General features: G+C 49.6%; 1 protein-coding gene across 1 annotated transcript in view; it reads right to left on the bottom strand.

Moving 5' to 3' along the window:
• Positions 1-14778, bottom strand: part of CAMK2B (calcium/calmodulin dependent protein kinase II beta) — a 143409-nt gene that overhangs the window by 83814 nt on the left and 44817 nt on the right. Inside the window, exon 2 of the mRNA XM_064290270.1 lies at positions 4631-4725. Within this exon, the coding sequence (XP_064146340.1) occupies positions 4631-4725 (95 nt within the window). The remainder of the gene's footprint in view (positions 1-4630; positions 4726-14778) is intronic.

Here is a 14778-nt window from a genome sequence, read left to right as displayed (position 1 = left end):
AGGAAACAAAAAATTGGCTCTTTGAAAAGATCAATAAAATCAACAAACCTTTAGCTGGACAGCCTAAGAGAAAAAGAGGACATAACTAAAACCGGAAGTGAAAGTGGGAACATTACTACCAATCTTATAGAAATTAAAAGCATTTTAATACTATGAACAATTGCATGCCAACAAATTATATAATCTAGATGAAGTGGTCAAATTCCTAAAAAAACGCAATTGACCAAAACTGACTCAAGAATAAATTGGAAATCCCAACAGACCTATAACAAGTGAAGAGGCTGAATCAGTAATCACAAATCTCCCAACAAAGTTAAGTCCAAGAACAAATAGCTTCACTGGTGAATTCTACCTAACATTTAAAAAAGAATTAACATCAACCTTACTCAAACTCTTACAAAAAATAGAAGAGGAGGGTACACTTCTTAACATAATCTATGAGGACAGCAATACTTAAGCCAGCAAAAATGCCACAAGAAAAGAAAACCACAGACTAATATCCCTTATGAATATAGATGCAAAAATCCTCAACAAAATACTAGCAAATTAAATCAAACATCACATTAAATGACTGACCGAGTGAGATTTATCCCAGGGATGCAAGGGTGGTTCAACATAAGAAAATCAATGTAATACACCACATTAATAGAATGAAGGAAACAAACACATGATCATTTCAATAGACTCAAAAAAGCACTAGACAAAACTCAGCACCCTTTCATGCTAAAAACACTCAGCAAACAAGGAATAGAAGAGAACTTCCTTAACATAATAGGTGACATGTATGAAACACCCATAGCTAACATCACACTGAATGGTGAAAAGATTGAAAAATTTCCCCCTAAAATCAGGACCAAGACAAGGATCCCTCTTTTCACCACTGTTATTCAAAATTGTACTGAAATTTCTAGCCAGAGCAATCAGGCAAGAAAAAGAAATATTTAAAAGCTTGCAAGTGGCCATCCAAGGAACAATTGGTCTCTACTCACCTGGAGTAAAAGAGGAAGAAGAGTCAGGTATAGCAGGAGGATAGAGACTGTGTGGCTAATTGCCTCCATGAACAACTGCCTCTTTTGCCATGAGACCAGAAGAAATGGGTGGTGCCTGGCTACCATAACTGAATGTTTTGATCGAAGATTCCATAGAAGAATCCTGATCAAAAGGGGAAACCTGTGGAACAGAATTAAAAATTCTTATGGACTCCAGACTTCCTGGAGCCATGGAGGGTGGATGAACCCCTGAAGCTATTGCCCCGAGATAATATTTAAACCTTAAACCAAAAAATCCCCTGAAATCTTCTTAAAACCAAACGGCAGTTTAGCTTAACTAGTGAAAAATGTCTGCCTTGAACATTATGCTCTTTTTAAGAACTATCTACATGGGATTAAACTGACAACAGCAACTCAAAAGATTAGATAGGAAACTTGGGGGCAGCGAGTTTACGTTAACGGGGGAGGAACAACTCAGAAAAGGAGGGTGAGAATGGTTGCAATCAATATCACCAAATTGTACATGTAGAATCTGTTGAATTGGTGTATGTTTTGCTGTGTATATTCTCAACAACAACAATGAAATAAATAAAATCATATTAAAAAAAGACAAAGACATTGAAATTGGAAGAAGTAAAACTTATCTCTATTTGTAGATGACATACTTCTATATACAGAAAATCCCAAAGAATCCACAGAAAAACTACTAGAGCTAATAAATAAATGCTGCAAGATGCAGGGTGTAAGATCAACATACAAAAATCAGCTGTGTTTCTATACACAAGCAATGACAATCCAATAAGGAAATTAAGAAAATAATTTCATTTACAATAGCATCCGAAATAATAAAATACCGAGGAATAAATTTAAACAAGGAGGTGAAAGACTTGTACACTGAAAACTACAAAACACTGTAGAAAGAAAATGAAGAAGATATAAATAAATGGAAAGACATCCCATGTTCATGGATTGGAAGACTAAATATTGTTAAGATATCAAGATTCCCCTTAGCAATCTACAAATTCAACACAATCCGTATCAAAATTCCAATGGCCCTTTTTGCTGAAATGGAAGAGCTGATCCTCAAATTCATATGGATTGCAAGGGAATCCGAATAGCCAAGATAACCTTGAAAAAGGAAAACAAAGTTGTTAGTCTCATGTTTTCTGATTTCAAACTTGGTATAAATCTACAGTAATAAAAACAGTGTGGTACTGGCATAAGGACAGACATCTACTGTCAACTGATTTTTAAGAAGGGTACCAAAACCATTCAATGAGGAAAGAATAATGTCTCCAACAAATTGTGTTGGGACAATTGGATAATCACATGCAAAAGAATGAAGTTAAACCCTTATCTCACTCCATACAAAAAAATTAACAGAAAATGGATGAAGGACCTAAATATAACAGCAAAAACAATTAGAAGAAAACACAGGGGTAAATCTTCCTGACCTCAGATTTGTCAATGGATTCTTACATTCGACACCAAAAGCAGAAGAAACCAACAAAAAAAGGGATAAATTGTACTTCATCAAAATGAAAACCTTTTGTGCATGAAAGAACATTACTGAAAATGTGAAAAGACAACTTACAGAATGGGAGAAAATATTTGCAAATCATATATTTGGTAAAGCTTTAATATCCAGGACATATAAAGAACTTATGGCTCAACAACAAAAAGACAAACAACCCAATTTAAAAACAAGCAAAGCAACTGAATAGACATGTCTCCAAAGGAGACACATACAGGGCCGACAGGCACGTGAAAAGATGTTCAACATCACTGGTCATTAAGGCCAGGCAAACCAAAATCACAGTGAGATACCCCTTCACACCCTGTGGATGTATCTAATAATAAAGAAAACAAAAACAGGAAACAACCACTGTTGAAGATGTAGAGAAATTCACCCATTGCTGCGGGAGTATAAAATGGCACAGCTGCTGTGGAAAACAGTGTCGTGATTCTTCAGAAAGTTAAACATAGAATTACCGTGTTGTTGCTGTTGAGCTGATCCCACTCATAGTGACCCCACGTGAGAGAACAGAACCGCCTCATCGGGTTTTCTAGCTGTAATCTTTATGGGAGCAGATCATTAGGCCTTTCTCCTGTGAAGCCGCTGAGTGGGTTTGAACTGCCAGCTGTTACACCACCAGGGTTCCTGAGAATTACCACATGACCCAGCAATTTCACTCTTAGGTATACACCCAAGAAAAATGAAAACATATATTCACTTAGGAAACTATGCATGAATGTTTCTATCAGTATTACTCATAATAGCCAAAAAGTGGAAACAACCCAAATATTCATCAACTAATGGGATAAACAAAATGTGATTAATGCATACAATTGAATATTATTCAGTCGTTAAAAAGGAACAAAGTATTGATACATCCTACAAGCCAGACACAAGAGGTCACATACTGTATGATTCCTTTTACACGGTATATAGAGAATAGACAAATCCATCTATAGAGATGTAAAACATTATTGTTAGGGGAGGGAGAAGGGGACAATGTGGGAGTAATTAATGGTGTGGAGTGTTTCTCAGGGGTGAGGAAAATGTTTTAAGACTAGGGAGAGGCAGTATTGTGCAACACTATGAATACAGTAAATCCCACTGAATTGTACACTTTAAAATGGCTATTTGTATGTTATGTGACTTTAACCTCAATTTAAAAAAAAGAAAGGATTTACAGGATTGGACTTGTGTTAGGTGATTTGGGCGAGGGTTTAAAGGAGCGGAGCTTTGCTCTGGATTGGATGCTGTCAGGAAGTGGGGGTAATTCCATGATGGGGAAGGTGAGACGGAGGCTAAGGCTGTAATTGGTGAAGAAAAGTGACTACTCGTATTACCCAGAATAGAGGCACGCTGGGTCATTTTTGTGGCTTGGACGATGTGCGTGTTTCGTCTGTGTTTTTGCCTCAACCCCTTGTGGTCACAGAATGGCTCTGTTTAAGGCTGATGGTCTGTGAAACTGTTTATGTTCAACAGGAGAGCACCAAGGCCAGCTCCTGGATGTCAGGGGCTGCTTTTCTCTTGTCCATAAATTAAATGCAATTATAATTAAAAAAAAGAAAGAAACAAGCAACCACCCTGGACTCACACAGCTACCAGGTCCCAGAGCCAGCATTCTGCCCAATCAGAAAGCAAACAGCAGACTGTAAGCCCAAGTCCTTCTGAGTCATGTAGTTCGTCATGTCATCCACAATTTGGCAAAGTGGATGACACTACCTGACCACCAGCAGCAACCTGGCCCTGCTCACCTCTGCCATCCAGCTCTGGGGGCAGACACCCTACAGGCTTGGGAAGGGGAGGTGAAAGGTAGCTTCGTAAACACCCAAACCAGAGAGCGACGGAGCTCCTCGGGCATCAGAGGGGCTGCAAAGTTTCCCAGGATTTGAGGTTTGCGGTCCCAGCCAGCCCAGGCCTGGCTGGGCCCCTCTCCCTTCCCCCTTCACTCTCGGCAGCGTCCCTGTCTCCACAGTACTCCACCCGCCTCCCTGGCAGGCCACACAGCCCCCAGAGAGCCTGGTCTGACTGTAAGCCCCTTTCTGGAGGGCAGATGGCTGAGGTGCCCAACCCAAACCTGGGAGGGAGCGGTCCTGCCACACCCCTGCACTCTGGGACCGAGCCCTACCTCTGGCCGACAGCTTCTTGGTGTTGATGATCTTGGCTGCATACTCATGTCCAGTGCAGAGTTTGACACAGCGTCGGACCACAGAGAAAGCCCCCCTGGGGAGGAAAACGTGGAGGGGGGAAGGAAAGTGAGGAGAGACAGACAGAGAGAAAGAGAGAGAACCAATTAATCTCCCCATAAGCACTCAGCATCCAGCCACTGGCCTCAGGCTGACACCAGAGACTCAGAAGGGAGGTCAGCAAGTGGAAGGGGGCCCCCACCCTCACGAGTTCTGGCCCTGGCAGAGCCCTCCCAGGACATGTTACCAGATGGAGCTGGGAGAGCCCGGGGACAGACGGCAGTGTGTATGGGGACAGACGGCAGCGTGTATGGAGCTGCATGGAGGAGGGATGGTGGTAGACCAAGGGGTGCTGGCGGGAGACCGAGGAGTGCTGGCCTGGTCCCAGCCCTACAACCCCTGGCCAAGTTGGTTACCTCCCTGGCCTCAACCCCTTCACTGGTCAGCCTGCATGCTGTCGCCCTGGGGTCCCTTTAAGCGTGCACTCTCCGGTACTCTAGGCCATGTCCCTGGGACAGTAATAGGTCCTCCATGGCAGGCACTAAAGAGGAATCGCTGCAGCTGCACATGGGCTGATGCAGTCTGGAGGAAGGGAGAAGCATTGTGTCAGCAAGTTGCAGAGCTGGCCTCCCCGCCCCAGGTCCTCTAGCTCCCCTGCGTGTTCCCACAGGGGCTGGGGCCCAAGGAGGGCAGGTCTCGGGCCACAGGGACATTTACATACAACAACCTGGAAGGATGTGAGCTGCATAGAGAAGTGGGAGGGGTAGGGGCACAATAGGGGAGAAAAGCAAGGGACAGGTGAGTGTGTGGGCTGAAGTGCCTGGCCCTACAGGGGAGCCTGAACTCAGCCCCCCTCCCTACTAACCTAGAGGAGGGAGGGGCTGGAGGGCTTCAGAAGAGGCCAGGGTGGCAGAGCGGTGGGTGGCAGGAAGGATGCTCTGCTTCCCATCAGGGCCCTTTATGGAATTGGGGCTGTCACTGCAGCTGAGTTAATTTGATTTCCAATCACTTTTTAAGAATGTTAGGCCCGGTACACATGAGCAATGGGGTAGGTGAGCAAGAAATGAAGGGGAGAGTGATGAGGACCTCCAGGGTCAGATGCACAAAGCCATGTTCTGGAAGAAGGGGCTGGAGCAAAGTAGATGTGCGGGCTGCCTACACAACCCCAGCTATGCCCTGCCCACCCCCCCATGGCAGTGCCCCTAGGGCCTGCCATGAGCCCACCAGCCTCCCCTCTACCAGACAGATCCCCATCCAGCACAAGGCTTTGAACCAGAACAAACCAACTCAACCCCCTACTGAGAATTTGCCTTTCCACCCCAAATATACTGAATTAGAATCTACACTTTAACAAGATCCCCAGGTGATTCTTACGTATCCCCAAGTGATTCTTATGTATACATCTTGTTAAACCATAGACTCTGATTCAGTATACCTGTGGTGGAAATGCAAATTCTCAGCAGCGGGTAGAACCGGAACAAACTGGTTGGAAGCCCTGATCCAAACAAAACCAAAGCTGCTTCCTTCCCGCACACACCATGAGGAACAGGTGTGAATATCAGTGCCCAAACCAGCCTTGAGAACACTGACGCAATTCCGAAACATAAGTAACGCCTGCAGGGTGCCGGGAAAACTCCCTCCTGCTCCAAGGAGTACCCGTCTGCTCAACCTTCACCTATGCCCCGAGCAGTCCCTGGAATGCACTTAGCCAAATAAAAGCCAGCACAAATACCAAACCCAAACCAGGCCTGTTGTCCCAACTCATAGTGACCCTGTAGGACAGCGTAGAACTGCCCCATAGGGTTTCCACAGCTGCAAATCTTTACAGAAGCAGGCTTCCACATCTTTCTCCTGTGGAGTGGCTTGTGGGCTCGAACCACCAAACTTTTGGTTAGCAGCCTAGTGCTTAAGCATTGAGCCACCTGGGCTCTCTTTTTATACAAAGATATACCCTCATTTCTCCTCTTATTTACACAAAATAACCCAGTGCTCCAGTAAGAGTTCCAGGGGCTGATGTCTGCTCATCCACCCTCCCTGACACCCAAGGGGCTCATCTGGGACCATTCAGGCTGGCCCCTCCTGGACTCCAGCTCTGAATGGAAGCCCAGGGCTCCATAGGCCTTCACCAGATCCACCCCCAAAGGAATCCCACTCCACTAGTTTTTTCCCCCTGGGTAAGGAACCCAGCGCTGCTGGGTTCAGGTCCCCAGCCCCCATTTATGGGGAGGGTGCTCCCACAAGAACAGTGCCGAGGGATCTGGTGAGGAAGGCGGCCACCCACCAGGCAGCCCTGACTGCACCAGGCAGGGCTGGGAGTCCACGAAGCTCCAGCCCAATGAGACCCTCCTGCCGATGGTCTGGGGCAAACCAGGCATTGTTTAGTTTTTGCTTTTAACTTTTTATCTTTAAATAATTAAAGAGTTGCAGGAAGTTGTAAAGAATCATACAGGGAGGTCCCGTGACCCTTCACTCCCACACAGTTAACACCATACGGCTCAGCATCACAACCGGGAACCAGTGGACACCGCTGCAGTCCACAGAGCTGATGCCGAGCTCCCCAGTCACAGGTGCGTGCACGTGCTGCAGATTCACGTAACCACAGAGTGTACAGAACTGCTCCATTCCTGTCTCCCCGTGTACAGCCACCCCCACTCCCCTCCTCCTCACCCCTAACCCCTGGCAAACACTAATCTGCCCCGTCTCTACGACTTTGTCATTTCAAGAGTGTTATGTAAGTGGAAGGAAACCCTGGTGGCACAGTGGTTAAGAGCTACAGCTGCTAACCAAAAGGTCAGCAGTTCAAATCCACCAGGTGCTCCTTGGAAACCATATGGGGCAGTTCTATTCTGTCCTATAGGGTCGCTATGTGTCGGAATCCACTCGGTGGCAATGGTATGTAAGTGGAAGCCTACAGCATGTAACCTGTGAGCAGATGCTTCCACCACTCCCTGGGGGTTCTCACATGCAGCCTTGGAAGGCCATGGTGGGGTAAACTCGCCCTCTCACAGTGGGTTTGGGCCCAGCAGCAGCAGCGACACCTGGGAACTTGTTAGAGATACATGTTCTCAGTCCCGGACTGCAGTTAGAGCTCCAAGCTAGGCCCAGCAATCGTGTGTGAGTGTGCTCCGGGGGTCTGAGGCCATGTTCCAGGCCCGGCTGGGGTACTGAACACTGCTGGTTCTCCCACAAGCAAGCACCACCCACCCTGCGCTACCCCTCCCCCACAAGGGGAAACAGAGCCATCCCTCAGAGTCTCTGAAGAGAAAACGAACACGTGGGCTTGGTCGGTGGGGGCAGTGTTGGGAGGCCCCAGCCCCACTAAGCTGAGGGGGCTCTAAGCCAACCCCATTGCTGTAGAGTCGATTCTGACTCACAGTGACTCTGTAAGTTCTGCAGTTTGAATCTACCAGGCGCTCCTTGGAAACTCAGTGGGGCAGTTCTACTCTATCCTATCAGGTCACTGTGAGATGAGGGGGCTCTAGATAACCAAAAAGTAACTGCTTAAATATTCAACCTTTTTTTTTGCTATAATTCTTCTTGATATAAATCTTTTAAAATGGAGAAAAGAAACAGATAGACACACTAAATCTAACTTAGCATCGTCTTGCTAAATTCAGGTCATTATGCTTAATGATTGCTCTGAGGTCTGGGGAGGCAGCTCTGGTGGCCACTGAGGGAGCCTTTGCTGACCTAGCAGAGCCGGGGATGGGGACTCCCTCTGGGAGGGACTGGCGTCAGGGAGGGGCCTATCACGCCTCTGTAGTCTCATTCCATGGAGACTTTTCACAGTGTACGTGCATAGGCAGCTCTCTCAAAATAGTCTTTTTTATCTTTAGAAAAAATACAAAGAAAGAATTTTTGCCAATCCATGAGGTTAGTGTGGGAGACTGGCGAGCCAGACGGTTGGGCTCAGCGCTGAGCCACCTGTCCTGGTCAGACCAGGCAACGTGTCTCTCTGAGCCTCAGTTTCCCCACGTATAAAAGGAAACAGGAAATTTTCACAGGGCACTGGAGCGGGGGGAGGAGGAGCCAAGGGAGGCCACCATGGGGCTGCCTACCAAGTCTGGCACTGGCCCTCGGTGTCTTTGAGTTCTTTCCCACCAGCATCCTCCACACTTTCCCTGGCTCAGGAGAGCTAAGGGCTCCATGATGCCAGCCCTGAGCTGCTCTGCTGAGTTCCGGCCACCTAAGGCCACAGGTGCCCCCAGGACTGGCTCATCCTAATGGCACCAGGCAGCTAAGGCTTCCTGTGCCAGAAATATGACCTCATGTACAAGCCTAGCCTCCAGCTGGAAATCCCAAACAGCATGGTGAACATCTACAGAGAGATCACAGCACAAGAAGACCCAGAAATGACTGCACCACCTGTGGTCAAGGAAGACCCACCCCATTTCCACCAATGACACCGCTGTCAGTCGGGGGTGAGTGAGCAAACAGATGCAGTGAGCCAGAAACCTGTTCTGCATGAGGCTAGGTGCCCGCCAGGAGACAACAAGGGCTCAGTTGCTATGTGGATAGATACGTGGATGGACAGGAGGAACAAGATGGCTTCACAGGTCTATCCCCAGGGAATCCTGGCCTTCTCCTCCCTACCTTCCCTCCCAGGGGCTTGTCCCTGCTCCTACTGATGGGGCTCTCTCTTCCTTTGCAGAGATTCTAGAGCTGCCTTCTGGGGCGGATGTCGGCTGGCAGGAGGTCCTGATGTTCCAGTCAGTGAAGAAGGCAGGGCCAGGGAAAGTGTGATGGGCAGGAGGCCAGGCTGCCCTTAGAGGGCTCTCAAGGGCCTCGGAGGCTGGGCTGGGCAGCGACAGGCATGCTATGTCGGAGGGGGCATTCCACAGGTGCTTAGTAAGTATAAGTTCACAGAAAGGTCCCAGGGACAAAGAAAGTCCCTGATCTGGGTACACAGGCCTTCTTCTGCCTAGGACCCCACCCACCCGAAACAAGAGTGGCTGGGCCTGGCAGGAAAGGCTTCACCTCTCACCTTCTGGTCTGAAGTCCTGTGCTAGAAAAGGCTGTCCCTCCACCCCATGCCCGAGGGCCAAGAACACCCAGGCTGGGTCAGCCCCGGGGGCCTTTTGCTTCTCAACCATGGCCCAGACCACTGTGGCTGGAGAGAATGCTGTAGAGATGACCCTCCCTGGGTGGCTTGCCTCAGGGAAAAGTGCCCAGGGCTGGTGCTAGCCTTCTGCCCACCTCTCTGGAGGGTGGTGTTGGGCCCAGGCATGAGACCTCACAGCAAGCAGGCCCCACAGCAGCTCTCAGGTGCCGGGCTAGGCATGGGGTGACACATGTGTGATGGTGCAGTCCCCCCCCCAGCAGAAAGAAGGCAGGTTGCACCCAGGAGGCCCCAGGGTGGCCACTGCACCTCCTTCTTCAGCTCCCAGCTCGGCTTCCTCCACATCCTCATATCCCCACTCCACTCAGCCCCTCTGAAACGCATGTCCTGGAGGCCCTGGGGCCAGTGTCTGCGACACCAATAGCTGCACCCTCCTCTCTGAGCCCCAGATGTCACCGCCTCCCCAATCTCTCCCTTCTCTCTACCCCACCCCTTCAATCTGCCCCTCCTCGCCTGCTTCTTTCTCTCCCAGTGACCTCACCCCCAACTCTCCACTCTCAGCTCCAACCCCCAGCTCCATCACCGCCTCAACTCTAGTCTGTACTCTGAAAATGGGTCCCTCATCACTGGTCCCCCCACATGGGCACTCAGGCTGGCTACCCCAGTCTGCCTCTGCCTCCGCCCCCTCCCTGATTTCCCACAAGCAAACACCCTGGGCGTGCTGGGGCAGGACACACAGAGGGACAAGGTGACTCCAAGAAGTGGCCCACAAACCATTCATATGTACTGTGAGGACAACAAGTTGGCGGGCTCCCAACATTTCTGACATCAACAACAGTGAGCCCAGCTGTGGTCTCTGCTTCCCCTGGAAGCTCATGGTGCCTGCCTACCAGAAACTTATCATCATCAAGAGACAACAACACAGTCAAAGATCCTCGGTCTATACCTTAACCATGCCTCCTTTGCCACCCAGCAAACTCCTACTCATCCTTCAGGACCCAACTGAAATATCTCCTCCTCTCTGAGATGTTCCCTAGCCCCTAAAGAAAGCAAGCTGCTGTTTCCTCTGAAGGACTTCCCCCCATTTTATTCATTTCTGCCCTCTGTGTGGTCACTCAAAGGGCAGGGAACAAGTCAGAGAATTGGGGATCCTGGTGTAAGGCAGCATGCCTGGCTCCACAGCTCTTCCATCCCACTTATGTGAGTAAGGAACTGCACTCAGGCAACAAAGGCTGCCTGTGGAGGGGGGGCTCCCTGGAACAGCTCCTGTTAAGCACCGAAGGGCAGAAAGTATGCAGCCGCAGGAAGGCCAGGGAGGTTATTCCAACAGGGCCAGGACTCTTCAGGACAGCCTCGCTGGGGCGCGACCCCCCCCCCCCCCGCCACAAGGGTCCCAAGGGAATCTCCTGGATGGGGCCGAGCAGAAGTGTCCTGCTGCATGAACGGACCCTGTGTTACAGGTGGGCATGGGAGGGGCTGTAGAGTCACCAAACACCCAGAGATGGGGGGTGCCGCAGGGTGACCTCAGGGAAGTTGGGGGAACTGCAAAGAGATGCCAGAAAGGACCCTTTGATGGATGAGAGGCAGGGAGGTGGCTGGGAGGAGGGCAGGGCAGGGGTTCCAGTGCAGGCTGGTCCTGCTGAGGCTGGCAGGAACCTTCTGCAAATCAGAGGCTGCCTGAGTGAAGTTTTAACAGGAACCTGAACGACTTGTTCAGATTCTGAGGCCTCAGGGGCCAAGCATACCATGGGCTTTTTAAAATCAAATAAAACTAATTACAAAAGAAAATACTCTTTGAGTCCTTGCTTTGCTGAAGGCTCAAAAAACGATCTCACTTTTAACAGAATCAACAGAGAAATATGCCCTGGGTAAACAGGGGAGAGCCTCACCCAGGACACCAGTGCGTCCTCCCCTGAGCGGACAGTCTGCCCACCTCGAAGGGGACTGCAGCAGACCCCGCTTCAGGGCTTGAATGCCTATTCTGCCCTTCCTCCTAGTTGGATCTGTGCCCATGAAAGCCAGGCCAACAGAGCTCCCGCTCTGACATCCCTGTCTTAGGCTGGTTCTCTAAAAAAAGAGAAGCAAAACCAGTGAGGCACGTATATACATAGAGAGAGGGATTTATCTCAAGGAAATGGCTCACACGATTGTAGAAGTTGGCAAGCCCCAAGTCTGTGGGTCAGGCGTCAGGCTGGAGGCTTCTCCTTACTCATGTAACTAACTGCAGGGGCTAACGAGCTCTCCTGACTCAAGTCCCAAGAACGACAGGTCAGATGATGATGAGCCAGATGCAGGATCCAGAGCTAGCAAAAGCCAAGGAGCTTTGCAAGAACATCCACATATACTGGATGCAAGTTACATCCCCAGGGAAACTCTCCTTACAATTGATTGGCTGCTCACACCATGGAGGTGATTACACCAGATCACAACTGCCAAATTACATTATTCTATAACTGTCAACCTACATCATAACTGCCAAACCACTGTGAATAATGGCCCAGCCAAGTCGACACAGAATCTTAACTATCATATCCCCTCACTGCGACACCCCCAGGTGGCTCCCCGTGCCCAGCACCCCTCCCCCTCCCCCACTAAAGCAGATGCACAGAAGCCTGTTTGGAAGGATTGTCCTCTCGGCCATCTAGCTCCAAGTATGTCTGTGGTCCTGTCTCCTGTAGGGGGCTGAAGACCCTCTCATGTCCCATCTTCACATTGGAGACAAGTGACAGTGATGGCCAATTCTGGGGCCTCCAATCAACACTTTCTGTCATGACCCCAAGGGGGTAAGGTCAGACCCCCAGGGCCCCAGGTTCCCCCAGCCCATCCTCTCGCTAGACCCACTGCCCATACCTGGGCCCTAGGTCCACGAAGACCCATCGCCCCATACAGAGCCCTGCTCAAATGCCACCCCTTTGTCAGTCTCCCAGGCCCCAGGGAGAACTCTCACACACCCCTGTCACAGCCTCTTCACAGGGGCCTGGTCAGGGCGGTCAGGGTCACAAGGTGCCAGGCCACCCAGATCATCCCTGGGCACCTTAACTAGTGTGGCATTGCAATGGTGACTGTACTTATACTGCATAAGGCTGTCCCGGGGATGAAGTGAGGTGCTCAAGAAGAACTCAAGGTAGGGGCCTGCCTGGTGGAAGCACCTCGGACACCTGGTTAGCGCACACATGCAATCCTGGAACAGCCAGCGACTTCCTGGCATACAGTAGGTGCTCAATGGAAGTTCAATGAAAGGGACGTTTGCTTTTGGTTCTCAACTTAGTGCCATGCCAGGGCGTGGTGGAGTCCCAGAGCCTCTGCTGCCCCCTCAGCCTCTCCCAGTGCAGGGGCCTACCCGATGCCTTAGGCCTGAGTGGGTTTCCTGCTGTAGACCTGCACCTCTTCTGGTCTGTGTGTGGCGCCTCTTGCTGGTCAGGCGGGTGTTGGCCCAACCTCCTGCCAGGCATCATCAGTGCCCTTAACTGTTTGCATAACTAAATCTGCCCATGCAAACCTCTACCTGCAGCCAACGACATGCTTGATTGCTGAACAATGACGTGAAGGCCATTTCTCTTACACACACACACACACACACACACACACACACACACACTTGTGTGCACATACTTCTCTAATAAAAGTTCAGGTTATGGTGTAGGAACTCCCAGTACAATTCCTCACAGTTCTCGACAGCCAAGGGCAGGTGTCAGGGACTGGGTCCTCAGTCTATAGAAAAGGAGGGGTACGGGTGATTCTTCCAGACGGTCCTTAGAGTTTTAAAGCCAAAAAAAAAAAAGAGCTCAGGAGCCTTGGCTAAAAGCAATCAGACCCATATTTATTGGTTTTGTGAATCAGCATTTCCTAGGCTGGGTTTTCTTAAAATGAGGTCCTTCTCTGCCCACCCGCCCCACCTCTGTGAGAGGAACTTCTCCCCAGCAACCCTTGCCACCCTACCTCGGCCCCCTTCGTTGGGCTACATGACGCAGAGGGAGTCAGCCTGGAAAGGCTCTGGGAAAACAGGACAGCTGGGCCCAGCTCCAACAAGTAGGGGAGAAGAGGGGCCACAGAAAGGCACTGGTGAGGAGGTCCAGGTGAGGAGGGCAGGTGAGGAGAGGCCAAGGGACAACAGGCCATATCCAGCCATTGAGGGGAAAACTTGCCTGACAGCAGCCCTGTATCACCTCAAATTAACAGACAGCATCCACTTTGTCAGCCAGCCACTGAGGGTTCAAGTAGCCTAGACCGCTCCCCTCCGCCCCTTCACAATGCATGTGAGAGCGAGAGCCAAGAGCACAAGTAACAAAGATTCCTAAAACTGAGGCAGGGATGATGGGAGGATAGGGAAAGGGGACCCAATTATAAATCTAGAAAGAAATCCAAAACCTCACCTTTCTAGGCCATTGAAACTTCATCTTTCCTTTCCCCTACCTGCTAGTCTCTCACCAGAACCATAAACAAGCAGCTGTGGCCTGACCTCTGAGGGAGGAAAGAGAGAGAGAAAGAGCGAGAAAGCGAGGACGAAGGACAGAAGCCAAAGGCTTTTTTTTTTTTCCCCTAATTTTTATTGTGCTTTAAGTGAAAGTTTACAAATCAGGTCAGTCTCTCATACAAAAATTTACATACACCTTGCTATACACTCCTAATTGCTCTCCCTCTAATGAGACAGCACAGTATTTCCCTCCACTCTCTCTCCTCCCATCCATTTGGATAGCTTCTGGCCCCCTCTGCCCTCTCATCTCCCCTCTAGACAGGAGATGCCAACACTGTCTCATGTGTCCACTTAATCTGAGAAGCTTGTTTTTCACCAGTATCATTTTCCATCCCCTATTCCAGCCCAATCCCTGTATGAAGTGTTGGCTTTGGGAATGGTTCCTGTCCTGGGCTAAGAGAAGGTCTGGGGTCCATGGCCTCTGGGGTCCCTCCAGTCCCAGTCTGACCAGTTAAGTCTGGTCTTTTTACAAGAATTTAGGATCTGCATCCCACTGCTCTCCTGTTCCCTCAGGTTTCTCTGTTGAGTTCCCTGTCAGGGCAGTCATCGGTTGTGGC

Source organism: Loxodonta africana, chromosome 8 (genome assembly GCF_030014295.1).
Source record: "Loxodonta africana isolate mLoxAfr1 chromosome 8, mLoxAfr1.hap2, whole genome shotgun sequence".
Lineage (NCBI taxonomy): Eukaryota > Metazoa > Chordata > Mammalia > Proboscidea > Elephantidae > Loxodonta > Loxodonta africana.
The sequence above is the reverse complement of the archived record's forward strand: the minus strand, read 5'-3'. Positions and strand labels throughout refer to the sequence as shown.